Genomic DNA, 26,877 nt, shown 5'->3' on the forward strand with positions numbered 1-26,877 from the left:
GTAGGAAAAAATATATAAAAAGCCCCAAATACATATTTTAACCCCTCTAAAAGCAATTCTAACAGATTCTGTACCACCATGTCTTGCACGTAGACAGCATTAACAACACCATTAAAACATTCCTGTTGGCCTCTCCTCATTTTCTTTTCTCTCAAAGTACTTCTTACATATTCTTGAACAGTCTTCATTTATACTACTCCGTGCACTGCTAGAACATCAAGATTCTTCGATGATGAAAGTTTTGTATGGTGGCATAAAATCATTTTAGCCTGGATATATTCACTGCAAATAATCAAAACAATGAATTGCAGAATATATATCTCATTAGTCAGATTATTCAGAAAGATACGACCGAGGTGTGAATACTGGTCTGAAAAAATAATGTATTTCTGCAGCTTTTCTCCTAAGGGAGTAATATTTTTGAAACTTATTTATTACACAAATACGGTACCATACAGTGAAACTTTCGAGCTTCATTCTTAGGGTGGTTTAGCTGCATAAATTCAACGAAGAAGTAAACATAATTCAACGGCCGTTAAGATCTTGATACTGGCTGCTTTTATTGGACTATATCCTCTAACTCTCTGGGATGTAAATTTCCGGCGATAACCTGTGCAGCAATAAACTTCATTCAGCCACAAGAGTGTGCATGTGAGAGGATTGCAAATCTGCTCCGCCAAACCAGAATTAGCCGGTATCGCAGGAATGAAAGAGCGTGGAGATTTGAAATTGCAGGGAATGGAGACAAGGCGGTGCAGAAGACGAGCCGCCTGGGGGGCAGGGGGCCCCAGACCAGTGCCGCACTCCAATGGAAAATAAGCCCCGGGGCGGCGAGCAGGGGCGAGGCTGAGCGGGGCCGGGCGCAGGTGGACACCGCAGCCCGCAGCAGCTCTCGGGGCTCGGGCTGGGCTGACAGCGGGGGCTCGGCGCCGTGGCGGGCAGGGACGGCGGCGCTGGCGGAGCCCGGCGCGGTGAGTACCTCGGGAGGAGCCGGGAGCCGCCGCACCGCACCCGCACCGGCACCGGGACGGGAGCGGGCAGGGACCGCCTGCGGCAAAGGCGCGCAGGGCTGGGCCGGGCCGGGCCGGGCTGTCCCCGCACGGTGCAGCGCGGGCAGGGGCGCGGGGCTGCCCGGGGACTGCGGGGACCCCTGTGACTCGCGGCGGGCCGGGAGCACCGCTGCCGCAGCGGGGTAACTCGCGGTCATCCTTTGTGCTCCGCGGGCGGGCGGTGCCGCCGCCGCGCCGCCCTCCCGAACGCCGCCCCCGCCGCAGCCCCGCGGGCCGTGCCCGGGCCCCCGCCCTGCCCGCCACCGGCGCTGCTGCGCTGCCCCCGGAGCAGCCCCGGCGCGGGCAGGGGCGGCCGTGCTCGCCCCGGCGGTGTTTCGCGTAGGGGAACCTCACTGGAGTGCTGGGGGAAGGCTCAGCATGTGGAGCTCCCAAATCTGTTATCTTGGGGCGAAAAGTACATCCCCTGCCTTCGGGCTGCTCTCGTAACCCTGTACAAAACAAAGGTGCATGCCTGGTGAAAGCTGACCATTCCCTTGGCAAAAGCTGCCCGTTCCCTTAGGAGAAAAATGTTTTACTGCCTAAACCAATCCCCGCAGTCCCCGGGGACGTGGCACCACGCGTGGGTCGCACCGCGGCAGAACAGCACCGAGGGATCGCCCGGGGAGGTCAGAGCAGGGCTTGGGAAACAGCTCCCGGGAAGGGACAGCAGGGCAGCACCCCCAGTCTGGAAATGGAACCGCTACCGACTTTATGCAAACTTGTGACCCTGGCAGTTAGCCTTTTGAACATTTAATTTCCCCGATTTTGTGTTCTTTGCTGGACACACACTCCTGCCACTGTGGCTCGGTGTGGCCAGTGTTCGCATCTCCAGTGAAGTCGTTGACAGCTGAAGTGCTCGTGTTGGCTAGGTGAGGTCAGACTGCCAAAACATATGAAAACCAAAATAAACGATGTTTTTAACAATGTTTTTTCTGTATGCCTTCAGCAGACAAATAATTACATGTGGTATGTCTACTGGGAATATTGCAAAGCAAAACTCATTACTAGTTATAATACGTTTATGAGTTATCCATTGGAAGTGCCTCTAAAGTACGATTTTATTCTATAACTTTTAATACTGAGGCAGTCGCGTGCTAGAAGAGGTTGCCCAAGTATATGTCAATTATTCATCATACGGACTTGATATCAAGATCAGATGTTTTTCAGTGATCTAGTTCAACTACAGGCTAGAGAGCCATAGCTCCGCTGATGGTACAGGGAACTTGGGTGTTTTGCTGCTAACTATGGTCTTATTACAGCACCTGCATTTGCCCCTGAAATAGCTCATGAGTCAGATTTTCAAAAAAGCTCAGCATCTTTCCAGTCACTACTATCTGGGCCATTTTTCTGAGAGCTCTGCATACTTTGTGTGCATACAGTCCTAAAAGCTTTTCTGAAAAAAAAAAAATCTAGATCTTCTCCAGCTGACCAAACAGGAATCCAGATTCTCCTGCCTTTAAATGCAATTCCCTGTGAGGGGCTGTATTCAAACATTGTTACTGTGAATGGGTCTTCACTGCCTTGCTTACTGGGGAAACTGGCCTGCCTCTCTAGGATTTCATAATTACAAAGACTCCCTTGGTCTCCTCTGCCTTTCATGAGACTGTTTTTGGCTGTGCTGTGGTGTGGGAAGAAGGCTGAGGACAGGTAACTGCATTTCTCCTGGGCACAACAGGCCATGGGGCGATGAGTCAGTACTGGGAAGGTGATCCAGGCATCCATTCCTTGCTTTATCCAGAGCCTGAGAGTCTGTGCAGTTATTGGAGATGACTTGCCTGCTTTTGAGTGAATTCACTCTGAAATTGTGACGTTAGGGAAAAGTTAACAGTAAAACAGTAATAATAAGCAAGAATCTAGTTCAAAGGGAAAATATATGCATTTTCTGAAGATTTGTGGAGGTTGATGCAAGTATGACATTAACTTGCATCTACTCAATCTAAGCCCATTCTGTCAGCAAGACTGCAGAGATGAGTGTCATATCTTTGTAGCTCAATGTCAATTATTTTTGCTTCAAATAATTTAAAATAGGTAAAAGCTGTGTCAGTTTTCTGTCCAAAGAAGAAAATTTTTGTATCCAGTATCAGGATTCAGGTGTGTACAAAACCAGTCAAAAGCATAAAAGAGAAAGGTGAGGCCTCACATTTAATCCTGACTCTGAATTTTCAGTTACATAATTTTGTATTCCATTATCAAAGATGTACTGTAATATCCATCATACATTTTCATTAATCTTATGCAGAGCATGTATAATAGCTTGTGATTTTCCTTCATTCTGCTATTTCTCATGATTTCCCATTAGCATGATTATTCACTGTGTTTATCGCCTTTATGCAGTTAGTCTTCTCTCTTGTGAGTGGGCTGAATCCTCCATAGGTGGTCCTCTAAACTACAGCAACAGGGGATCTGGCTCCAAGTACATTGTTAGGAAAGAGTTGGGATGTCACCTTTAAGACCTACTCTTTGTAGAGGAAGGATGAGCTACGTTTGTAACTAAGGCTATCCCAGGCTGTTGTCTTATCATCAAAAAACAAGTCTGCACCCCCACATGGCTCTGCCTGGCTCCCCTGCTACCCTTCCTGCCTCAAACACGCTGCAGGACCTCTGGAAAGACCTCTAAGCACCATCCCCATTCTTCTTGTTTCTCAGTTTGGAAAGCAAAGCCTATAAGGCATTTCAGTACCTGTTTCCACTGGCAGCCAGGTGTGGACTCATCAATCGATCCCACTTTATCTGTCCATGCAGTGTTAAATGTACACAAGTTCTTGTTCTTCCTCCCTGTCACCAATACCTGCCATAGCCAAATTAGGGCTAGGGAGAACTTAGTCACTGAAGAGTATTTGTGAAAAATTTGATGCCAGGATTACAACATATTTTAGCTCCAGCTCACTGTATGAGGCAAATCAGTGTGCTCTTGGAGGAACCTACGTGTCCAAGCTGCCCTTAGTTACACATTATTGCCTGTAGTGCCAGGAAGGGTCAGGTGGCACTTGACTGCAAAGGTAACTTACCCAACAGCCAGGCTGGGGAGGTCACACATGTCAACAGGTGTTCACTGGTGTCTGTGAGAAAAACAGCTTTGACCAGTCAGCTCTGACTCCATCTGTGTATCGGCGTGGAATACTCCAGGGCCATCTCTCTGTGTTCATCTAGCAATCAGAAAAAAAGTAAAATCGTTTGGAAAGGTAGTACCTTGAGAAGCAAAATGCAGTCATGGATTTAAAGACAAATCTTCATTTGGTACAGAATCGGAGTTAGTCCATTCACTGCCCGTTTGCAGCAGTGAGGAGCTAGCCCAGAAAGACACCTTCTGAGGGCTCTCAGAATATATAAGGAGCTTTTTTAAACAATTTTTGATAACTTTCTTCTCTGTTTCAACTGTCGTGAAGCTGATGTTTCTTTTTATTTCTCTGGAGAAGGAAAGACAAAAAATTACCATCTCTGGTAAATTGTATCACTACATTTCTAGTCTCCATGGAAACCTATGTGGTGCTCCACAGTTGGGTAATATTTCAATCTGTTGCAGCAGAAATCAGATGGAGGGAAGGCTGGGTTCTGCACCTCGCATGTTAATCAATTAAAAACGGTCTTGAAATTATTTTCACATTGTGTTGCAATCTTTGTTTAGAGTAACAACAGAATAAATTGAAGTAATCAAATTATGCTAAGTATGGCTTGCTCCTATGTACACCTATACATAACTCTGCCTGTGGGTTTGATTCTGATAGGCACTGACATTCATTTGGAAGAATTCTTTGGTTTTGGTAGGATTATAAGGATTAATACTATGGAAACTGAAAGCATAATAGCAAACTGTTTGTCACATTGACTCTACTAAAAAGCTTGCCAGAGAGGTAGTAACAATCCCCTTGTTGTGATTTATGTAAGCAAAGCGTTTTCAAAATCAAGAACCGTAATTCTTTATCTTTTGCTGTCTTCATTCTTGTTCTGCCATTGCTAAGGAAGAAATACATCTGAAAACTGGTTTCCTCTGAAAAGATGGGGTAACTTCAACTACTTGCCTCTTGAGGATTTCATTTCTTTACTCAAAGCTTTATGAACTTGAACACAAAGGCGCAAAATCTTACTGGGACAGCAAAAGGTGATACAGTGAAGAAATATAGAGAGAGAGACCAGTCTTTTTTGGGACCACAGTCAACCCATGAAGAGTGAGTGCTCTCAGCCACCTGAAAGTAAGTAGAATCTATAGTAATGGAAATAATGCAGCCTACTCTTAGCCTGTAAATACTCCTGCATAGACAGCCATGATAATAAGGTACACAAAGAAATAAATTAATTGGACAATTTTCTAAGCATTTTACATTTGAACACTGAAATCACAATATTAACTTGAGAACTGCACTAAATAAAAGTGGCGAAATATGATAGGGATTTGTGGTATTCACTGTAGCCAAAATAAAAAGTCTGATATTTTTGTGTGTATTTTGTAGGTATTTACTGCATTTGTTTCAGAATACTGTGGAGAAAATGTATGCTAGTCGAGAGGATATTGGGTATGATTTTGGAGACAACTCAAAAGTTGGAAGTAAGCCAATTAAGCCTAATCCAAACATCGATGGAGGATGGGCTTGGATGATTGTATTTTCCTCTTTCCTTGTGCACATACTTATCATGGGTTCCCAAATGGCCCTTGGAGTACTCAACATGGAATGGCTTGAAGAGTTTAATCAGAGCCGTGGCTTAACAGCGTGGGTCAGCTCCCTCAGCATGGGCATTACACTTATTGTGGGTATGTTTTAGCATCAGTTACTTCAAAACTACACAGATTTTTAGAATATGTTTGCCATTCATCCCTAAAGTATTTTCTTAGTTTCCCATTTTATTAGCAGAGCTGACAAAGTTGTCCTGAGTTGCCTTTTTGAAGTCCCTAGGACGAGTTTTACAATTTAGATGGAAAAGGGAACAACAGGGAAGATGATAGGGATGTCAGTCCAGGAGACGGGATGAGCAGGAAAGGAAGCCTGTGACTTCAAGGTCTCACTACAATTAAGGAAACAGATGATCTGTGAAGCTTGTGGTCCTTTCTGTACTCTATCTAGGAGGAGAAAATGTTGAATTCAGTTTATATTTAAGTTTGGCAGCTGAATTAAAACTTACTTTTTAAGTTGTGGTTGGATCAATCCAAAATAATACCTGGAGGATATGGTTGCATGTATGTGTATATATACACCTATGGCTCCCTAAATGAAGACTGAAAAAGCTGTGTTTAGATCTGCCTAAAATATCCCACTGAAAACACAATAAAATGTTTACTTTCTAGTTATTTATGAAAAAGGCCTGCACTCACACAGCATCAGCACTGGGAACAGCAGTTTCAGCTTTTTCCTCTGTTTAAACTGTCTATCCTTCATGAGGCAACTCTGATTTTAGGTCTTGCAGGTATTTGCTAAGTATTTGATCAGTTGGTCATATTTTTCTTTGCATAATTTTAAGCAGTAATATGGAAAATAAACTGAATTGCACAAGTTGCCTGATGTTTTACATTTTATTTAAAGCATTAAAAAAGTCAATGTGAAAAATTGCTAGAGCAGAAGAATGAAATAAATAATTTGTCTTTTCTCTTTTTTTTTTCATGTTTTTTAACAGGTCCTTTTATTGGTTTATTCATCAGCATGTGTGGGTGCCGCCTGACAGCTATAATTGGAGGGATATTGAATGCCCTGGGTTGGATCCTGAGTGCCTATGCCTCCAGTGTGCACTACCTCTTCCTTACGTTTGGAGTGACAGCCGGTAAGAGCTGCACTAATGTTTGAAAGTTCAATTACTTTTGATTCCTTTGAAGGTTATCCGAGTGAGTCAAGAGGGAAGTTAGATTGTAAAGTTATTCCGGCTCTTCTTTCACAGTCTTTACAGCCTTTTATCTTTTTAGAAATCTTAATTATTTACTCAGTGGATTGGGCTTTTATCAGTTTTAGCCAAGTGAATATATTAGAGGACATTTTTAATTGGACAAATTAATGTAAGCCAAACTCTAACAAATGAAATTTAAAGATGTTAAAACACTGTTGAATTATATATATAGCTAACTCCTCTCTTTGTCACAGGACGAAACAGCAAAAGCAACTCCAGGAGTTGCTCCACGTTCATACAATACCGGATTATAATAACTATGTGCTGCTTTAAAACTAAAGGGTGAAGTGGGTTACATCTGGTAGGCAGATAAGCTTTGTACAGCACCTCTCTCACTCTTCCACAGTGAGATGGGAGAGAATCAGAAAGGTAAAAATGAGATAAATACAGTTTAGCAGGTAAAGCAAAAGCTGTGTGCGTAAGCAAAAGAAAAATAAGGAATCATCCACTACTTCCCATGGGCAGGCAGGTGTTTAACCATGTCCAGTAAAGGAGGGCTTGGTCACGTGTAGCTGTTACCTGGGAAGAAAAATGCCGGAGCTCCAAATGCCCTCTCTTTCTCCTTCTTTCCCCCAGTTTTATTACTGAGTACGACATGAAATGGTGTGGGATATTCCTTCAGCCAGTTGGGGTCCCCTATCCCACTGCATCCCCTCCCAGCTTCTTGTGCTCCCCCAGCCTGTTCACTGTTGGGGGGTGTGAGAAACAGGAAAGGCCTTGGTGCTTGTGCCCAGCAACAGCTAAAACATGCTGTGTTATCAGCTGTAGTTGGGCCTCAAATCCAAAACACGGACTGTGTGAGCTGCTAGGAAGAAAATCAACTCTATCCCAGCCTCAATTAGGATAATTTATGATGCTGGATTTCATACCTAATTTCTAATAAAGGATATTCACATTGTATCAGCAATCATGTATAGCAACAAATAGTGCTACACTTTTTTACAACCAAAATGACCGAAGTAATATTTTGTTATTTTAATTGAAATTAGATGTCTAGAAAACCTTTTGTCTTGTAAGACCCTGATCAAAATATGAAAAGGCATTTTTCTTCAAAATCAACAGATCCTTAGTGCCTGAATGCTCATGTTCTAGCAGTAATGTGTCTTGTGAAAAAATTTAGTTACTTTAAGTAAGTTATGTAGAATAGCCCAGTATTATCTGCTTAAAGCACTACTTCATTTTATTTACTGTTCATTTCTGCAAAGAGATACTATTAATAGATATGAAGCAGAAATGTGAAAGTTACTCAGGTAAGAAATATAAAATTTGGGCTTTACTTATCATCTGAGCAACACTGAGCAATCAAGGGGCTTTGAAATATTACTCACTCCACGGATAACATGGCCAGCTATGTTTGCAAATGAAGCACAGTGTCTGTATTATATGTGACAGATGGAAACGTCATGAAAAAAAGGAATTGTTTGTAATACTAATAATAGCTTCAGTACTCGGCATTCTCTTAAACCGTCCTTTCATAGAATTTCATAGAAAGCTACAGAATTTCTATACAGAAATTTTGATTTAGCCTTCTGGGTGGAGAAATATTAAAACTAGCAATGGTCACTGTGCTGACTCTTTATACCACCATACCATAGACTTCAGTAATGTAAATTCCTGAACAAAGAACAACGGCCACAGACAGGGTTTTGCCTTTTTCAGAATTTCTGTTTCTGTATATATTGAATATAATTGAGCAGGCAGGAATCTACATATTTTTCCCTCAGCCCTTGCTGCTTTTCAGGAAGAGCACACACAAAGTGACAAAGATTATATGGAAAAAATTCAGAAGCAAACTTTTATGTGAGGTGGAAAAATAAAATGGTGTTGCAGGAGTAATTCTGGCCAGAAAAGCAGTGCCTCAGATGTTCCTTCCAGCTCCATGAGACCTCCGTTCACTGTCCCCTGACTCACCATCTCCTTGACTCACCGGTCCCTGGCTCACCACCCCCTCACACATGGTTTCCTCACTCACCCCTCGCCTTGGGCTCTGCCCACTCAGTCCCATCCCCTTGCTCACGGTCACCTCATTCCCTGCCACCCCAGGGAAGTCTGTGCCATGTTCTCATGGCTGCTGTTCCCTTACAGTGACCGCCTCTTGCTGCCATCACTTCTGGGCCCCCGTGCTGTGCCTGTGGGCTTACTCATGGCTCCTGCCTTCTCACAGGATGTCCCTGTGACCCCGACCGTGTCTCCCTGTCCGCAGCCAGCCCTCTGCCTCAGCCCATCCCGGGGGGTTACCTCAGAGTGGTTCCCCTTCCCCAGCTCCTCACAGCCTGGTCCCCTCACCTCCTGGCCGACAGCTCCAGCCCCGCTCTGCTCTCCTCCCCTCAGCAGCAGCGTGGGGGCAGAGGAGCCTTCTCCCCTCACCCGTCCTGGAGCCGCTGGCACTGGCAGGCCCTGTGGGCTGGGGGCAGACTGTCCCCGAGGCCCTGCATGGCGGGGGCAGAGCCGAGCTGGCCCTGACGAATCTGTGAGGAAAAGGCAAGGAGAGACCTGCGGCCCCGTGTGTGCCTGTGAGGCAGGTACATGAGGCCTTCACTTGTAATCAGACTGTCTCTCGCTATGTAGCCCACAGAATGAAAAGATAACACCATTTTAAAATGCTGTATTCTTGGGGAAACACGGTGAGCGCTGGTGCAAGCAGGAGCTGATTCCTCACTGCAGCCAGCAGTGAGGGGCAGGAGAGCTCCAGGGCAGCCTGAGGAGCAGGAGGTCTCCAGGGGGGAAAAGAGGCTTCCCTGAACTCTGTGGCTGGGGAGGGGCATTTGTGCAAAATAAAAACCTGAATGTGTATTTGCCTAGCAAAGAAATAAATACTTCTAATAGGCAAAACGAGTCAGCACCGGTCATGGTCACTGCTGTGATGTTGAAGGGCTTTTTTTCAGGCTTTGCTGGAATCACTGTTCTTTCTCTCACCTAGCTGTAGCTAGGTCATGCTGTAGCTGCTTGCAGCTGTGTTATCACCTGTTTAGGAAAACTTTTAAACCCCAAAACACTCTTCTGAATTATGATCACATTGTATTGGGAAGCATCTTCTGCATACACCTGTACCAGTCCAAATTCCTCTGTGAGGAATAGGCTGTGAGAAAAAATGGGCAACTGTCTTCTTTAATGATGAGTTTGCACAGCTCTTAACACTTTCTGCTTGAAGTATATACCATGAATACCTTGTTTTTTAACTACAGGTGAGGAGGTTTCTACAAAATTAGAGATCTGCCTTTTAAGACTTAGCCTGTGCAGCTACTGTGTGGCCCTCCCTGGACTTCCTTGGAGTGCCCAAACAGAACCAGCCTGGAAGCCACCCAAGGTCCCCCCACCGTGCTAAGCCCTGGTGCTGACTCCTGAAACACATATCGTGGTCACTGCGGCACCACAGTTACAGAGCAAGGACAAAACCAGTGTGAATCTTCACTGCTGGTGAACTTAGGGGAAAGCAGCAAGATGTGCTCACTAAGCAGTTCGGGTCACTGATACAATCAGATGCAGGTATTGCAAATGCAGAATAGGGTGTGTCTGTGTTTGTCCTCACATTAACTGTCCCTGATTGGTTGTGGCACGTTTGTGCCCTTCCAGCAGTGTCATGCTGAACTGAGGTAAGGTTTTATCTTCCACGTGTTTAAGTTTCTCCAGCAGTTAAATATCTGTTTTGTATTCTCACTAGAATGAGTACTGAAAATGTTGGAAAACACTACAGGACAGAAATGAAAGCTGACATCAGAATTGAATATTAATTTTTATTATTGGTTTTACCAGTATGCTTGCATAAAAGTTAGGAATAAAACTGATCTGTTTTTCATTGCTTTTTACATTGTTGGCAAAAAGTTTAAATTTATTTAGGATTTTTTTTTTATTATTTTCATAGGCATTGGAAGTGGCATGGTTTATCTGCCTGCAGTGGTCATGGTGGGGCAGTATTTTCAGAAGAGAAGAGCGCTTGCACAAGGGCTCAGTACCACAGGAACAGGATTTGGAGCTTTCTTAATGACTGCCTTACTGAAGTACCTCTGCACTGAATTTGGGTGGAGAAATGCCATGTTCATCCAGGGTGCCATCTCTCTGAACCTTTGTGTCTGTGGGGCACTTATGAGACCTCTCTCCCCCAAAGACCTGAGTGAAAAATCTGTTGTGAGAAGTAATAGTGAAGATAATCAAGCAAAAGCTCTGTCCCATTCTACAGAGACTATAAAATCTAATGGAGTCCTCGGTGAAGAACCAGAGAAAAAAGAAGAGGCAACAAATGAAGGAGTGCTTGAGAGTGCTCAGCACATAGAAATCGGAGGTAGCTCTGGGAGCGGAAGGAATATGTATGGACTGCGCTTGCTTAAGACAGTGAGCCAGCTGACACTTACAGTCAGGAAGGGCTTTGCACTATGGTACTCCAGCTACTTTGGAGCTGCATCACTGTTTACCAATAGAGTATTTGTGGCCTTTATAATTTGGGCTTTGTTTGCCTATAGCAGCTTTGTCATTCCCTTTATTCATCTTCCAGAAATAGTCAAGCAGTACAACTTATCTAGGCAGGACAATGTATTTCCTTTGACATCCATTATAGCAATTGTTCATATTTTTGGTAAAGTGATCCTTGGAATCATCTCTGATCTCCCGTGCATCAGCACATGGAATGTCTTCCTTATGGCTAACTTTACCCTGGTCACCTGCATTCTTACTTTGCCACTAATACAAACATATGTCGGCCTGGCTGTGGTTTGTGCTCTAATAGGATTTTCCAGTGGCTATTTTTCTCTAATGCCTGTTGTGACTGAAGATTTAGTTGGAACTAAACACCTTGCAAATGCCTATGGCATCATCATTTGTGCCAATGGAATATCTGCATTGTTTGGACCACCCTTTGCAGGTAAAAAGTTCAAATTGCTAAACAACAGATGTTTGTATAATAACTGTATGACTCCTTCTCTTATTAAATTTTCTTATGTTATGAGCATGTGTAGTTAACAAAATCACAGCTACTCCAGAATGGACTATAACATTCAGCTTTAAATTGTACAAATTCACAGATCACATCTTCTGGGTACCAGCTCACACATTGCAAATTCCAGTTCTTGGAAATAACCCCAGATTTATTAAAATCTATGCTTTCAATGGTATGTTTCCCTAAAATAGTGTCATGCACTTTTTTTTCAACTAGAAAGGTGTAACCTGTTTTTCTGTTTTATGTAGTATATGCACTATACATACCCATTCCTCTACCACATGAAAAAAATGATGATTAGTTCCCAGGGCAGGCAGCTGTTTGTACCACAGTTATTACCCCCAAGAACTGTGGGGTGTGTTTGGGTGTCACCACTTAAAGCTGCCAGTGGATGTGTTGATGTAACTAACTTTGCCTTCCTTCAGCCAGAAATACTTACTCTGGGGACTGAAGTGCTCATAACCTCTTTACTGCCATTCACAGCAGAAGGCAGAAGTGTAATATGCATAGTACCCCTAGTTACTTAGGTTTGAACAGACATTCATTATGAATTTTCTCATAGAAAGAGGCAGGGGTGAAAGTGCAGAAGAGATAGGGGTCCTAATTGTCAGTACTGTACCAGACTAGAGCTCTCTTTTACAGGGATGTTGGTCAGAAGAAAGCAGAAAAAAACCTTGATAGTCTTGGCCATGGTCAGCCAGGGATGGCTGTGGGCTGAAGGGAAGCCACTGGCAGCATGAGCAGCCCAGAAAAGAGAGAACAGCTCCTCTGCCCACCTCTGAGTCAGAAGAAAGCTCACTCAGTGCCCTTTGAAAGCAGCAGTGTTTCACTCTGCCATATGTTCCCTCAGCACCTCTCAGTCTGTGCTGAGCGTGGCTCTGTATTTGGTCACTGGTTACGAAGCAAATAGGATGCAAGTGGTTGATGTAAAAAGAGCTGCTGATCCTGTGGTGTCATCGCAATGCAGCCAGCGTGACATGAGAGAATTTTGCTAGTTTGGGTTCTCAAACCTTTCTGAAATAACTTTAATGTGGTTTTGCAAAGGAATTGAGGTTGGAATGAGAGTCACTGCAGCACTGAGATTATATCTCTTCAAAACTCTTTTACTGGTATGTGAGTCTTTGAGGAAGCTATTGGGAATGTGTTTGCTTGCACAAGGCAGAGCATTTGAACTGGGCAGTGTTGGGGATTTCACAAAGGCAGTAGTAGGGTGGAAGAGCTGATTGGTTTGGGATTACAAAATGTCTATTTTAAATTCAGACCTGTGACAACTTGTTTGAAAATTGTTTGTTTCCACAAAACATCTATGGATTTGACTGAAATGTCATCAGAGAAATGTGAAGTATTTTTTGTATTTTCCCATGCAGTATACCTTGTTGTCAAGCTTTGTAACAAACATGTTTTGTCCTTATTTTCCAGGTTGGATCTATGACATCACACAAAAATACGATTTTTCTTTTTACATAGCTGGCTTGCTATACATGGTGGGAATAATATTTTTACTTATACAACCTTGTATTCAAAAGAAACAGCCAAGACAAAAATCTACAGAAGAAGCACAAGTATAGAACAAATTCCAGAAGTTTTTTTACAGAACTTTTTTGATTTCATGTTTCTATTGTGTGACAGTATGAAGACGTTTTTCTTATGAAACCAACCACATTAAGCTGTACTTAAGTGAAAAGCAAATGTGCTCCATAATGCTAATAAATTATGAGAAACATGCTTTTTAAAATAGTTAAGATCTCTTACTTTAGAAGTACCAAATACAGTGATTAAAAGCACGCTGCTAGTCTTTTAATATCAGCACAATGCTAGTAGCCTTTATCCTTGCTTCTCTTTCAACTTTTCACCACTAACCACTGGTGAGAATCCACTGACTGCAGTGCAGTTACTCCTGATTTACACGAGTCCTAGAGAGAATTTGGTCAGGACATGAATGATTTATAAAGGTCCCTCCTACTATGTGTTCAGTCTGATAGTTACAGAGTATAAGAAAATGATTGTATTTCTTGCCTGGCTAGTCAAGTACTGTTGAAATGCTAGCATAAGAACTCCATTAATTGAATGTTTTAAAATGACTATTTCTGTGATACAAAACTGAAGAAAAGTTCTTATATTTTTCTGAAGTGACTCATTTTGACTTGATGATCCTTGTGTGTCCCTTCCAGCTCAGAATATTCTGTGATTCTGTGATTCTACTTCAAGGATTTTTAATTTTATTTTTTTAAAGTATCAACTGCGTAATAAAGTGGCCATCCTCAACACACAGGCTGCATTATAAATGCTGTGACACTTAATGCACCTGAAGTAAAAAAATCATAAATGCAGAAACGAGAAACATATGGAAAATATTCTCGTGACTGGAAAATGATTCCAGGAACAGTCTGGGGTCTGTGGCCCCTTTACCTAATTAGAGGTACTGTAGAACTTCTTAACATTGCCACTGAGTCCTTCCATGGGAAAGGGCTCTAGTACAGCACACTAAATTCTGTTACAATTACTTTAATAACAAAAACTGTTACATTATGAGCAGTTGTGTTCCTGCTCATAGCATACACCATGAACTGAATAAGACTGGTCATGTTTGAGAAGTTTATTCACTAGAAGATAAGATGCTGCAGAGCACAGAAGAGCTAAAGAACATTTGAATTATTCAAATAAATTTTCTTAACATGAAGCACCTGGTAACCAATGCAGAAGGTGTTGTCTGGTGGGACAGGACATAATTTTCAGCTTTGAGAGGTGAATCTGACGTTAATTTTTCTATCAAAGAAAAGCCACTGTATGTTTTTATCCTCCTAGCTTTATGAAAGTTTTTTGCATGACAAATCAGGTTCTTAGTATAACACTGATATGTGCTGCTGGAATTCCTTAAAAAAAAATTGATACTATTCAATTATATCGAAGAACTATTAGACACAGTTGAGTTTGCAACACTACCGATCCTCTTTATAGCTGCAAAGTTGGCTGAGAAAAAGTTCTGAACCACTGTGTGTATTGTTCTATATTGCAATTCACCAGCTTCTTAGAGTTGCACTTCTACAACTGTTGGCAAGGGCATATTTTAAAATAGATCACTGAAATGAGCCAAAAAAAAAAACCTTAAGAAAACCCTGAACTACTTTAAGATTTAGATCGGTTCAATTATATAGTAGTTATGTATGGCCTTTAAAAGTCACATAAAACAACTGAGGTGGCACTGAACTGCAACACATGGTGTGAACACACAGTAACTTCTTAAAATCAGCTTTTTTTGTTGGAGAAGATGTTCACATAAACTTTCACATCAGTTCTTTGTTACAGGTTTAATGTCTTCTTGTTGTGAATGCTGCTGATAGCTTATTTTAACTGAGCTATCTTTTATCTGTGAAATATATATATTGAAGTGATGATTTCCCTTATTTGCCTTTTTTTTCCTTTTTGAAAGGTATGTACTCTTCATACATAGATCTTCACCTTGTCTTTTGTCAAAAGTAACTTTATTTGCATATTACAGTAATAAATAATATGCTGTTCACTTGTGATATCTGCATTATATCTTTCTATGGGCCGTATGTTGGGAATAAAGTTACATTACCCAAAAATACACTTTCTGTTCATTTATTAATTCAGTTAGGACAGTGTTTTATCCACATAATGAAATTTGTATTTGTCATTATCCTAAAATGAAAGAATCACAAAGAAGAAAGGATATATATGTGTTTCTTCTAAGATCAATGATCACCAAATGCTTCCAGAATATTGATATATACATACATACATATATACACTCTTAAGGAACCATAGTAACAGTCTTGAAAGACAGCAAATATCTCTTATCAAATATGCAACTTGAACAATGGAAGTAAATTAGTTCCTGCATCAGCAGGATGAAGGAAACACGTTTCCCATTTGCCATCCTGGCAGAGTGCCTCTAACATGGTGTTCAAGGATTGTCCAAGATGAGGATGATCATCTGATCCACACCCTCAAAGAAGTTTCTTCTTGGTGACAAAATTATTATTTGCTTGAAGTTTAGATAATTAATTTAAAAAACATTTCAACACACATCAAACTCTGGAAACCAGCTCCATGTTATTGGCCTGTAAACACTGCAGATTTACTGTGGGGGACAGTAAAAGGCCCAGCGCTCAAGAGCAATTTTTCTAGCACGAAGTGATAGATGCTTCTGTAAGGGTACTAATGACATTGCCACAGCATCTGCTATAAGCCAGGGAGTGGATAGCAGATATACAAACCAGACAAGTCAGAATGAAGAAGTACAAAGAAGCCACAACCATTTATATTACTAGTAACTGCTATGATGCTGATTGTAACACAGTTTCAGGATGCCCAACATATTAAAGATTGTATTGTTTACATGTTGCTCCTAGTAAGACATATTTTGGTTTTCCTCTTTCAATCCTTAAAGAAATCTGCTTTCCTCAGTAAAGAAGTCCATGTGTTTGACCCGATAAACAGCAAACCCACACCTTACAACAATTGCTTCAGTGAAAAATGAACCTTTATTCAGTTATTTGTTCTGAACATCTTGTTTCTGCCTCCTCCTTCAGAGCTGTAGCTGCAGTGGACATCTGTGTGCAGAGAATGGTTTCCAGCCCACTTCCTATGCCAGCTCCTTCATTTCAGGTGTGATTGTGTCACACAAGTTCTCCACAATAGTTTCCCACTGTCACACAGGTAGTTGTAAGAGAAAGTAGAGGGTTAGAAATCATAATTTGGCTTACTCGTTGGTGATTATTCTACTACACAGAATGTGTTTAGACAGCACAGAGGCCTTGTATCAAGGTCACTTGCAGCGTGAGCTGCCCACGTATCTTGAAAGACACAGCTTTAGTTAAAATTCACAAGATATCAGTGGAAGTTTTGCCCAGAGTTGCCAGTGCAAGGTATCCCATGTTGTTCTGTGAAATATCTGAGAAGCTTCTTCTGGTATGATATCAAAGGCCTTTCTGCCACACTAAAAGCAGCTGTAATGCCATAATCTCCTGGTATGTGATTCATACACCTGCTCTGAAATCAACCGAGCTGGGTAAGTTGATGCCAAAAGACTTGTCAGGATGTAGAAATCACATCAGAAATACAAATCTGTTTTCAAGGACGTAAGAGAAGCCTTGGGCTTACAACAGAAATGCAATTTTAGGCAACTTTCAGAAGTACTGTAAGGATTAAGCCTGTTTGTCAGGAGGTGCTTCTCTCTTTCAGAATGACTCCATAAAAAAATCAGGTAAAAATATTATAAAGAGGAAGCAAAAATGATGTAATTTATTAGATGACAGAACTATCACCAAAAAAAAAATTAGGAAGATACTCTGTGTCATTATGTATTATCTACCCATTGTAAGTAATACAAGAGCACAGCAACACTGATTTTTCCCCAAACGTTCCACTTCTCTACATGTGCAATTGCAGGGACCTAAGTGCAGTTGTACTCGATGACTCCAATTCAAGTGGCTGGTAAGTGGTAACAGAAATAGAACAGCAAAAGTCCTGGTATAACTTGTGTTACTGCTGATGGAGCTGAATACCTTAAACTGTTTAATTCACTGCCTACAGCAAAGCTGTCACTGTACGTGTGAACTGTTTGTTCTTGTGCAGGCACACACAACATCCTAGCACGTTTTAGCAAAGGAAAAGCAGGGATCATTGAGGCAAAGTTGCTGTAGGAGTGCTGAAATGAAAATATACACCTTTTAAAAGTTTTCTTTGAATTTCTGCTTTCTCTCTACCTCTCCCCCATTCAGCTTTTCCCATGAGAAATGGACACCGTGAAGTTAAAAATAGCAGAGGCTGGTTTTTATTATCAAATGTTTTTATTTCCAAACACAGTGTTCTGTTAAAAAGAAAATTAAAAATAAATCTAGGGAGCAGAGCGCGGCCGCTCCCGCCGTTCCCGCGGCTCTTCCCCGTTCCCGGTGACTCCGGCCGTGCCCCGGGGGCCCGGCGCCCTCTGGCGGCGGAACGTCCCCGCAGCACCGGGAATTCTGGAAGAGGCTCGTCCCAAAACAACCGAAACGAGTCCCGCCCTGCCCTTGTGCCGGGACAAAAATATAAAATCCGAATACGATATTTTATAATTCCACAGAGAGCAGCATTCCAGCCTACACGTGAATTATTTTGGAAATGAAAACTCATATTATTGGGGCAAATTTTTAATTCCATAAAAATACTTCTGAAATGAGAGAAAGAGAACCTACTAGTTCTAGTAGGTTATTTCATTGTCCCAAAATTTTATCTTTGTTATCATGCAACTAAATTCTTTCTAGGATTTCCTTAAATTCCAGAATATCCAAGGCTTTATGTTAAACTAATGAAAAGTTTATTGCCCTGCACAGTACTTCATCCTGCTCCACTCACAGTCTGCAAAATGCCAGATGAATTCCAGATATACTAACAAATAATTTCCTGACCTCTCTTCTATCCATTCTCTTCCTCTCCTTTAGTTGTTTTTATTCCCTTATTCTCTAACCAGTTGTTTCCCAGTCACAATATCGACTGTTTTATCTGCAAACTGAAATAAAGCCCAGAACTCAGCAAGCTTATCTACTCCCATCTGGCCTTCATCTCTAAATTAATGACATGCTCTATTTTCCTGACTTGCCATGTTCTCCTGTGCTTTCTTTGTACTGTCTCCTATTTCTTGTGCTCACTTGAACTCTGTCTTGCTGAAGCATCTGTAACACCTTTGCAGCACAGCCACGTCCTCTGGGACTGCCAGCAGTCTGACACACAACTTGAAATGTTGACCCACGTAGCCTCAAAATAATAGAAACCCTGGGAGCAATCTCATCCTGATACAGTTTGGAGATGTGCTCTGTACCAGACACATCCTCTCTCCACACTACACGGTTAATCTGTGTCTCTGAAGTCTTTCAGAGTGTATCTAGTTGTCACAGCAGACTCAAGACAACTAAACCTGGGTTTAACTTTTTCATAAGGTCTCACCATTATGTTTTCATTAACTGCTCAACTCATAACTTGACAGGCTTCACTCTAGGCTCCTACAGCACCCTTGGGGATAAGAAGTTATTTTTCCCTTTAAAACATTTCTCTTCCTGTTTTTCATAAGCTAAAATCTTTTTCTCCCCCTACTGGAGTTATTGCAGCAGCCTTTTCTCAGGCTCTGACTGGGATAGAAAATACAGTTTTGAGGTATTCAGACCCACAAAAATAAGATTCCTAGATCATAGCTCTGAACACATTATCTTTCTATCCCAATTTCCTGACCCTGCACAGACCAGGAAGCTGGAACAGATGACCTTTCAAAGGCCTTTCCAATATGACTTTTCTGAGTGAAGGACTTTTCAATATGAGGGACAGATTGCCCCTCATTCTTCTGCAATGTCCAGGCTACCCTTCCAATTCATTACCCCTCATTCAGCACAGGCAGGCTGCTCTGAGCTCCAGGCAGCCAATAGTGGTGACTTCTGTTATTCTCTCTTTAAAGTTTAAATTCAACATGTTCATACTATTTCCCATGCTTTCCTGATAGCTGGAAAGAGCTTCCTAGCAAGCAAGCATAAAGTCATCTCTTTCTCCTCCTGTGTTTCTTACAGTTTCTTGCAGTAAAGTCTAACAAAAAAAAAGAAAAAGAAAAAAAAAGAAAAAATGTCTTTCCTTGTGCTCCTGTCTTTTGTCACAGATGTAAATGTAAGGAATGGCAGTGACTTTTTGTTTGCTAATGAGCCTAACATAAGGGGATCCCAGGCTGTGGCTGAAGTTTCTAAACATTACAATAATACGAATCATAACACAAAGCAAAGGTTTTACATTTCCAGTACTTAATCCTGGAAGTAGGGCATAACATCCAGCCACGGGTGGCAATGGAATTGTCTGCATCACTATTTATTATAAAATAAAAGTTTGCAGGATAAGCACTGTTTCTCTAAGATCTAGCTCAATGAAGAGACAACCCTTACTTTACTTGTCTTAAGTAAAGCAGACAGATTGACGATTATGTTAAACCAATGAGATGAATCAAAACCAACATGCCAAAATTTTTACTGTTTCAGACCTGTGTGAAACTTGAGAAAGTCTGGCAATATCTTCAAGCTCCAGAAAGGAAATGATGTACAGGAGCAATGGGACAGGAAGCCGTTCCAGGAAGTCCTACTTATCTCGCCACAGATTCCAGAACTTTGGCACCAAACAGTACAGGGAAAAAAAATGAAACCAAACCCAAGTGACAGACTTGTAAAAGCCTAAAATTTCTTATCAATAATCTCAAGTTATTCACATACATCTCTAAAAAAAAACCCAAAACCAACACCAACAGTCAGCTTATTTTTTTTTTTAATGTTTTCTAGAGAAAATAACATTTAACATGAACATCCAGAACCATTTTTGGATCCACTTTTCCACATGCATATAGATCTTTTTACATAATGACTGTGCTAATTACTCAGTATATGACATTTTTTGGCTCATTCCTTTATAATCTAATACACCAAATTCTCTCTTTGTAGGTTTCCTACTTAGTGAGCTACTTCCCATCGTGCAGTCATACAGTCAATTATTTCTGCTTCTGTGTCCCACTTGGAACTTGGTCTTTTGTGTTTAACACTATTTCTTCAGATCACTTATCTATTTTATCAAATTGCTGTAATAAAATTACTAGTTCATTATAAAACAGAATCCCGAATTCAATTTGCTACACGTCTAATGAAGATTTTGATTTCCTAAGATCTAACAAAATGAATGCAGTCATCCAGATTAGTACAGGACTTTTTTTGCCTTTTCATACGCAATCAAAATTTAAAGCAGAATTAGTATTTTTTATATTTGGAAATTTTTTCTAATACATCCAAAGTGGTGTCTTTTTATTGCTTTTTTGTTTGTTGGTTGGTTTGTTTTTGTTTTAGCTAACTAGAATCTATCTTCTCATGTACATTAGAGTGATACAAAGAGAGAAACAGAACCATGGAAATTGAAACTATACTAACTACAGGCCAATTTTGATGCAGCCATTTTCCTTCCAAAGTATTTTATAAATTAGTTACAAAATTCAAGCTTACGTGGCTACATTTGAAAGAGCTTTGAAAATTACATGATTTCACTGCTAAGATGTTAAGACACTTTCCTTCTTTTTTCCTTCCAAATATTCCTAAGGTAGCTATGGAGAAGGAAGCTAATGCCTTATCTTCCTTCGTGTCTTTGGGTAGGTGGCCCAATATTATGCAAGCTTTCATTTCCGTGCTGCAAGTGCAGTTTGCTGTCAGTTCTCCTTTGCTTTTTTGCTTTCCAAGCATGTCAGTTCTATATGGTTGGTAATTTTCCTCAAATTCCTTATGCAAGTACAAAATGATCTACACAGTCAACTAAAAATGGTTGGGCTGATTAATTCAGGCTGGTATGTAAGGATGATCAAAATCTTCACATACTGGGAATGATGATGATGGTGAAATACACTGAGCAGGTATTTCATGTTGAAGATTAAGCAGGCTACCACATGAATATCTGAGTTTTTCTTTAAAATTATTTATTTCTAGAAATAATAATGTGATCTGTTTTGGCTGTTTTAAAATATATTTAGCTGTGTTTATTTTGCTTTATTAATGTATCTGCAGCTAATGATGAACTAACTGTGAAAATCTATTGAACTTCAAGTTTTCTATGAAAATTTCATCCTGTGAGTGCTGGAGACTATTTGATGACTTGTACTATTTGTTCACTCATCCAGAAATATAAGTAGACCTCTCTTCTCTTGCTCGACACTATCATCAATTTATTTTCCATCACTGGAAAACCATATATAAAACCTTGCTCTACCCTCTTGGCTTGATGGAGATTACGAAAAGAAACTAATGATAAGTTATTTCACTGTCCAAAAAGAACAGAAAACATTTCAAATCAAACACAGATGTTTATAGGTGTATGGTAGTTACTATAAAACCATGAAAACAGATAAAATCTTAGGAATGAAAACTAGGAGATAAGAACAGGAAATACCAATACTTAACAGGAAAACATTTTGGTGGCTGGGGTATGTACCAAATATTTAGCAGCAAACCATGGGGATGATGATGAGTTTTTTCTTTGAACTCATTTGGCAAAAAAATCAGTAAGGATAACTAGAATATTATTCCAGAACATATATATATATATATATATGTATATATATATAATTCCTATATATATATTTGTGGAGAATTAAGAGAAAAAATGATAATTTGTGAATACTTAGGAGCAGCAAAGCTCCCTTTAACAGGAGGTGAGGAGGTGTAAAAACATCTGATTGTGTGGAACAGCAAGAGCTATGGACAGAAATAGTGTCAGGATAACAATACAATTTCTCACAAACATAGTAATTTATTCTCATAATACTTCTATTTATATTAGCACTTTTCTGAAAACAAAGCACTTTTATCTTATATGATAATTTTAATAAAAAATTGAGGGGAAACTCCCAAATTTTGAGATGATTTTAGAAGGAAGAAATGATCAAATGTTAGAAAAGAATGGCAATTGTGGCTTTCAATACTTCCTATGGGATAGGAAGCCTCTGAACTACCAGCAATACTTTTCAAGAAAAAGCAGGCAGATCTTATTTGTAACCTACTGAAAACACACAGAGTAATAGTAGAAAACTGCATGTTAACAGTAATGTAATCATTTGAATCACTGTTCCCAGGTAATGTAAAACAGATGTTTTATTGTGACATCATATTAATATCAAATGCTGCAGGAAAATGTTACACTATAAGCAATGGAAAAAAACCCCACTAAAATCCTTCTCACTAACATATATTCACATGTCAAATCTACTTTTATGAGGTAAATAAAATAAACCCACCAGCGGTAAACAAAAAAGTATAGAAAAATACTTCTTTGAAAGCTCAAGTTTATAAAAATTGATGATCAATTTTGCCACAAATTAAAATGTGGTACAACTCTGCTTCAACTAACAGAGCAATTATGAATGTCTACTGCAAAAACCCAGCATATTTAAAGACACCCTGAGCCAAATCCAACAGGCAGTCCATTTTCTATTGGTTCAGGATACATTCATTCCCCTTCTAGTCAAAACAAGCAGTAATAACTGGAATTAAAGATTGGTTTTGTCATGGACTGTGAGTGCTGATTGAGACTTTTTCCATGGTTTGTGCACATATGCAGTCACTTGAGGTTAGAAGGTGTGCTGTGTCCATCCCTGAACACCAACAGTGCTCACCTGCAGCCTCCCACCCACCGGCCTAAGGAAGTGTCACTGTTTCTGTCAGATCACTTGATATCGATCAGCTGCAAAAGTTATAGAGGGAATGAGAAACACAAACCGAAGAACACAAACCTAAACATAGAAGTGCAGACCACGCTAAATCACCAGGGCTAAAAATCTCTGGATTGTGCCGTAGGAAGTGTTAGATTTTAATAAGCAAAGCATAGGGAACATGTTGGTCTTATCCGAGATCATAAATGAAGATACAGTCAAGTTTATTCTTGAAAAGAGATATATAATGTTACCCTCTTCCCTACCACCATACCACTTACCCAAGATTCATATACTCCTTGGGAAAGCAGACCAGGAGTAAATAACTCCTCCACCCAGGAGTAAATAACCATGGGATCCTAGAATCATCAAGGCTGGAAGAGACCCTCAAGATCATGTAGTCCAACCATCAACCCAGCACCACCATAACCACCCCTGTCACATCCAGACACCTCTTGAACACTTCCAGAGACAGTGACTCCAGCACCTCCCTGGGCAACTTACTCAGATAAGATGATGATTCAATAAGATGATGTCTACTGAAAACTGTTGATGAGAAAAACAGGACTTCATTTGAAAATGACACCTTTCAAGTTCATAATAAAAATAGGATAAATATGAAGTCACATCTGTAACTAATTTTTTTCAATATCTGTACACAAACAGAATACAAGAGCAGTTTATTTAAAAAAGAATAAAATCTCCCCAATCCAAGGTGTCCTGTCAGGTCTCTTGGGCTACAAAAGCCTCAGATCTCAACTGCAGTCCCTGCAGGTGCAGTTATGAACTTCTCCATTTCCAGACTAGGTCATAGCCCACCTCATCTATTCCCTCCAGTTAGTGAATTAATGTGTCTTTGGCTTAGTATTTTCAGGATACGTTCCTCTGTGAGCCATGATCAGGATCCACCGTATCTTGTGACATGACCATCTCTTAAAGTTAATCCATTACTGAGAACGCAGATTATAGGAAGATGCAAAGCAATAACTACTTGGGACACACAGTTCCACAGAATTTTGGGGAAATGCATCATTATTTTGGATGTTCTCAGTGGCCAGTCTACCTTTGAGGTTTATTTAGTGATGTCTTTCTGGCTGCAGCTCCTGAAGTCATGTTGCACTTGCATAGTCCCAATTACCTGCAGCATTTGTGGTTACTTGTGTTAAATCAGATTGGGGATCCAGGTGGCCATAAAAACAAATGGGCTGCCACAGAGCATTATGAGTTATTAGCCATAAAAATATTGCTTCCTGGCCTATTTTTGTTGGTAAAATCTCTGTCATTGTCTTATAATGAAACTATCAGTGTTGCTGGGTTTTATAATATATTTAGGTTTACTGTCACAGCTTTTTGTTTTTTCCTGTATTCATACATTAATTTATATTAATAAATTCATAGGAAAAAAGTCTATTAGCCAAAGCAATCACATCTTTCAGGAAGTTATTACAGACCAATATTGCTATGTTATTCCATTATATGCCACCACAAATTTGTAATTTTTATTATCATCTCCTATGAAGAGATGAATCATCAAAAAAATCCTCCTGGGATTCTTTAATTTCTCCAGGTCTTAACTGATGAAATTCACTCCTAAGTGACCACAATTGTGGAAGAAGAAAAAGAAAAAAAGCAGAAGAAATGAGTATCAAGTACCATGAGATAAATACTCAGATTCAGGTGTCAGATTGTGGAAATATTACTACAGTCCCAAAACAAAGTTATTGTAAGAGATCAGACCATGGTTACTTTACCAGCAGCCCTAAAACATGCTTCAAAGGACAATAAACATCCCAGAATGCACCTAGAACAAGTGTGAAATGTTTTTACATACAAAGAAAACATTCCCAACCCCTGCATGCAAATTGTTTGTAGAAATAAACACACATTTAAAGACATCTCAACTGGCAAAACTATAAACATTCTGGTTTTGTTTTTCATTTAGTCACAGAAACACAATTTAACCACATAATTTAATGCCTGATAAGTAGAAATACTCATTCAACTGCTCAGGCATTCAAAAGTGGCAGTGTTGGAAGTTACACTGTGATTTTAACGTTTTGTTAAAATCAAAATTAATAGGACAGTTCAAAGGCTCAGCACTTAAGACTGTCTGAACACTCTGGAAAAGGCACTCCAGAAGTACATGTTCAACTCACATTTTCAGAGACAGAAAAAGAAAATCTGCATTACAAAGCATGCAACTGAGACAAAAAATTACTATGAATAGTAAATTAGGTAGCTATGAAATGCTGGAGAATAAGTGGCCCTGACTATCAGTAATTTTCCCAGAGTTCTCTTAAAACATTACCTGTGTGCTTAAACAGCGTGTCAGCTTTTAATATTGACTTTCTTTTTGTTGCTGTCACAGCTGGGTCTACAGGAGAGGAAAGTCATAATCACGTTTCTCCCTTCATGCTAGTAAAGATCACACTCCAAGCCACAAGTAAGATTCACTTGCTATTGTAGGCAAGGTTAAAAGAACATATATTCTAGTCTTACTAATATTAATATGGTTTATTTCCTTCCAGTTCATTGAGAAAAGTGAGGGGTTTACACTGTCATATCTATAGGTGGATTCCTGATACGAGTGATACAACTGACAAATGAGAATACTAGTGAGGTGAACACACACACACATATGTTTTATATAAACACTTATGTGTTTTATATGTGTATATAAAAAACAAACTCCACAGAGCTTTATTTTTTCTACTGGCATGTTGAAAAGGAAAACTGAAAGCAAGCCTTGAGTTAACAGTCAATACTCACATATACTGACTGAAGAACAGAGTTAAATTTATCATTACAAATCAGATCTGACAACAGTGTTTACATCTCTCAACATCGAATTTAACTTTAGATCTCTCTGGTATTTCAGTGATAAAATGTAGATTTTAAAGTTGAGAATTAAGTATTTGTAACTCCCAAAGAGTTGCATTCACTTTCATCACTAATTTTCAAATTAAAGCTCAGATTCCAGATGATCTGCTAAGACACCAGTCATTTCTGTATTTTTCAAGTCTTTCTTTTACTTTGTTAATCTCTTAGCTATAGCAACAGTAAACAAGTTTGAATAAAGGCTTAACATCTACATTTGAATGTCAAATATAGACAGCTAAAATTTATCATTTTGATGGCTGTTGTGGCTAATACATCATTATAGGGGGTAATCAGAATGCTAAATCATATTTCTGATTGCATACATACAGAATAGCTTCAATTACAGCTCAGACATATCTGTAATACTCTGTACCCTTATTATGTGAATAAATGAAAAAAACATCCTACTCAGTTACGTAAGTTCATCCTATTTTACAATACACACACAATCTTTATTCCTTTGCAGTGAAACAGTTGCCTCTTTGAAGGCAAAAAATATTCATCCAATCTGCATTTTAGAATTTAATATACGAAAAGTAAACCACACCACTGAAACATTTGATCATGGCAGAATTAACAGTTCTGCAATGTACATGCACAATATAGATTACCATGTTGCTAAAATAACCCCGTTTCATATACTAGTGGTAACATGAGGATTCAATGCAGAAGTGATTGTAAAGCCCTTGTCATTCTGTTCCAGAGACGATTTTAGTGCCTGGGAAGGCTTTAGAACTGGTATGTTTGCAGCCCACCACGGGGATAATAGGACACTGAATGCTGTACTGTACTTCCAAAAGCTCTTTTTATCTCTGGCAGTGTAGGGAGAATCAGCATGTAGGGCTACTGCCATTCTTATTTGTGGAAAACACGAGGTGAGAGTAAGGTCAGAACAAAACTGATATGCAAATAGAGAAAGAAAAGACATCTTTGTAACACGT

The 26,877-nt window shown here is 40.0% G+C and overlaps 2 protein-coding genes across 3 annotated transcripts; one reads left to right on the plus strand and one right to left on the minus strand.

Moving 5' to 3' along the window:
* The first annotated feature begins 887 nt into the window (after positions 1 to 887).
* On the plus strand, positions 888 to 13,985 carry SLC16A14 (solute carrier family 16 member 14). Of its 2 annotated transcripts, none has more exons than XM_027739325.2 (6): positions 888 to 971; positions 5,013 to 5,239; positions 5,498 to 5,796; positions 6,654 to 6,797; positions 10,780 to 11,772; positions 13,267 to 13,415. In XM_027739325.2, the coding sequence occupies exons 3-6, from the start codon at positions 5,535 to 5,537 to the stop codon at positions 13,413 to 13,415; spliced, it is 1,548 nt and encodes a 515-aa protein (XP_027595126.1). In that variant the 5' UTR covers positions 888 to 971; positions 5,013 to 5,239; positions 5,498 to 5,534. The 2 variants fall into 2 exon arrangements, with proteins under 2 accessions (XP_027595126.1, XP_027595116.1); XM_027739315.2 differs by having other exon boundaries at positions 894 to 971; positions 5,009 to 5,239; positions 13,267 to 13,985.
* A 1,449-nt stretch (positions 13,986 to 15,434) lies between these two features.
* Positions 15,435 to 26,789, minus strand: FBXO36 (F-box protein 36). Its single transcript, XM_039389937.1, is given in 4 exon segments — positions 15,435 to 16,519; positions 19,843 to 19,986; positions 24,565 to 24,722; positions 26,579 to 26,789. Coding segments are annotated over 4 exon segments (669 nt in total). The 3' UTR covers positions 15,435 to 16,363.
* Between the last annotated feature and the right edge of the window lie 88 nt (positions 26,790 to 26,877).

Source organism: Pipra filicauda, unplaced genomic scaffold (genome assembly GCF_003945595.2).
Source record: "Pipra filicauda isolate LSUMZ 115617 unplaced genomic scaffold, ASM394559v2 scaffold126_size2276778_pilon, whole genome shotgun sequence".
In the NCBI taxonomy this organism is placed as follows: Eukaryota; Metazoa; Chordata; class Aves; order Passeriformes; family Pipridae; genus Pipra; species Pipra filicauda.

Bases quoted from the DNA above. Each gene is read 5' to 3' on its own strand.
- SLC16A14 (XM_027739325.2), top strand. From the start codon at position 5,535: ATGTATGCTAGTCGAGAGGATATTGGGTATGATTTTGGAGACAACTCA. The intron at 6,798-10,779 runs GTAAGAGCTGCA...TTATTTTCATAG, and splicing joins TACGTTTGGAGTGACAGCCG to GCATTGGAAGTGGCATGGTT. The intron at 11,773-13,266 runs GTAAAAAGTTCA...CTTATTTTCCAG, and splicing joins GTTTGGACCACCCTTTGCAG to GTTGGATCTATGACATCACA.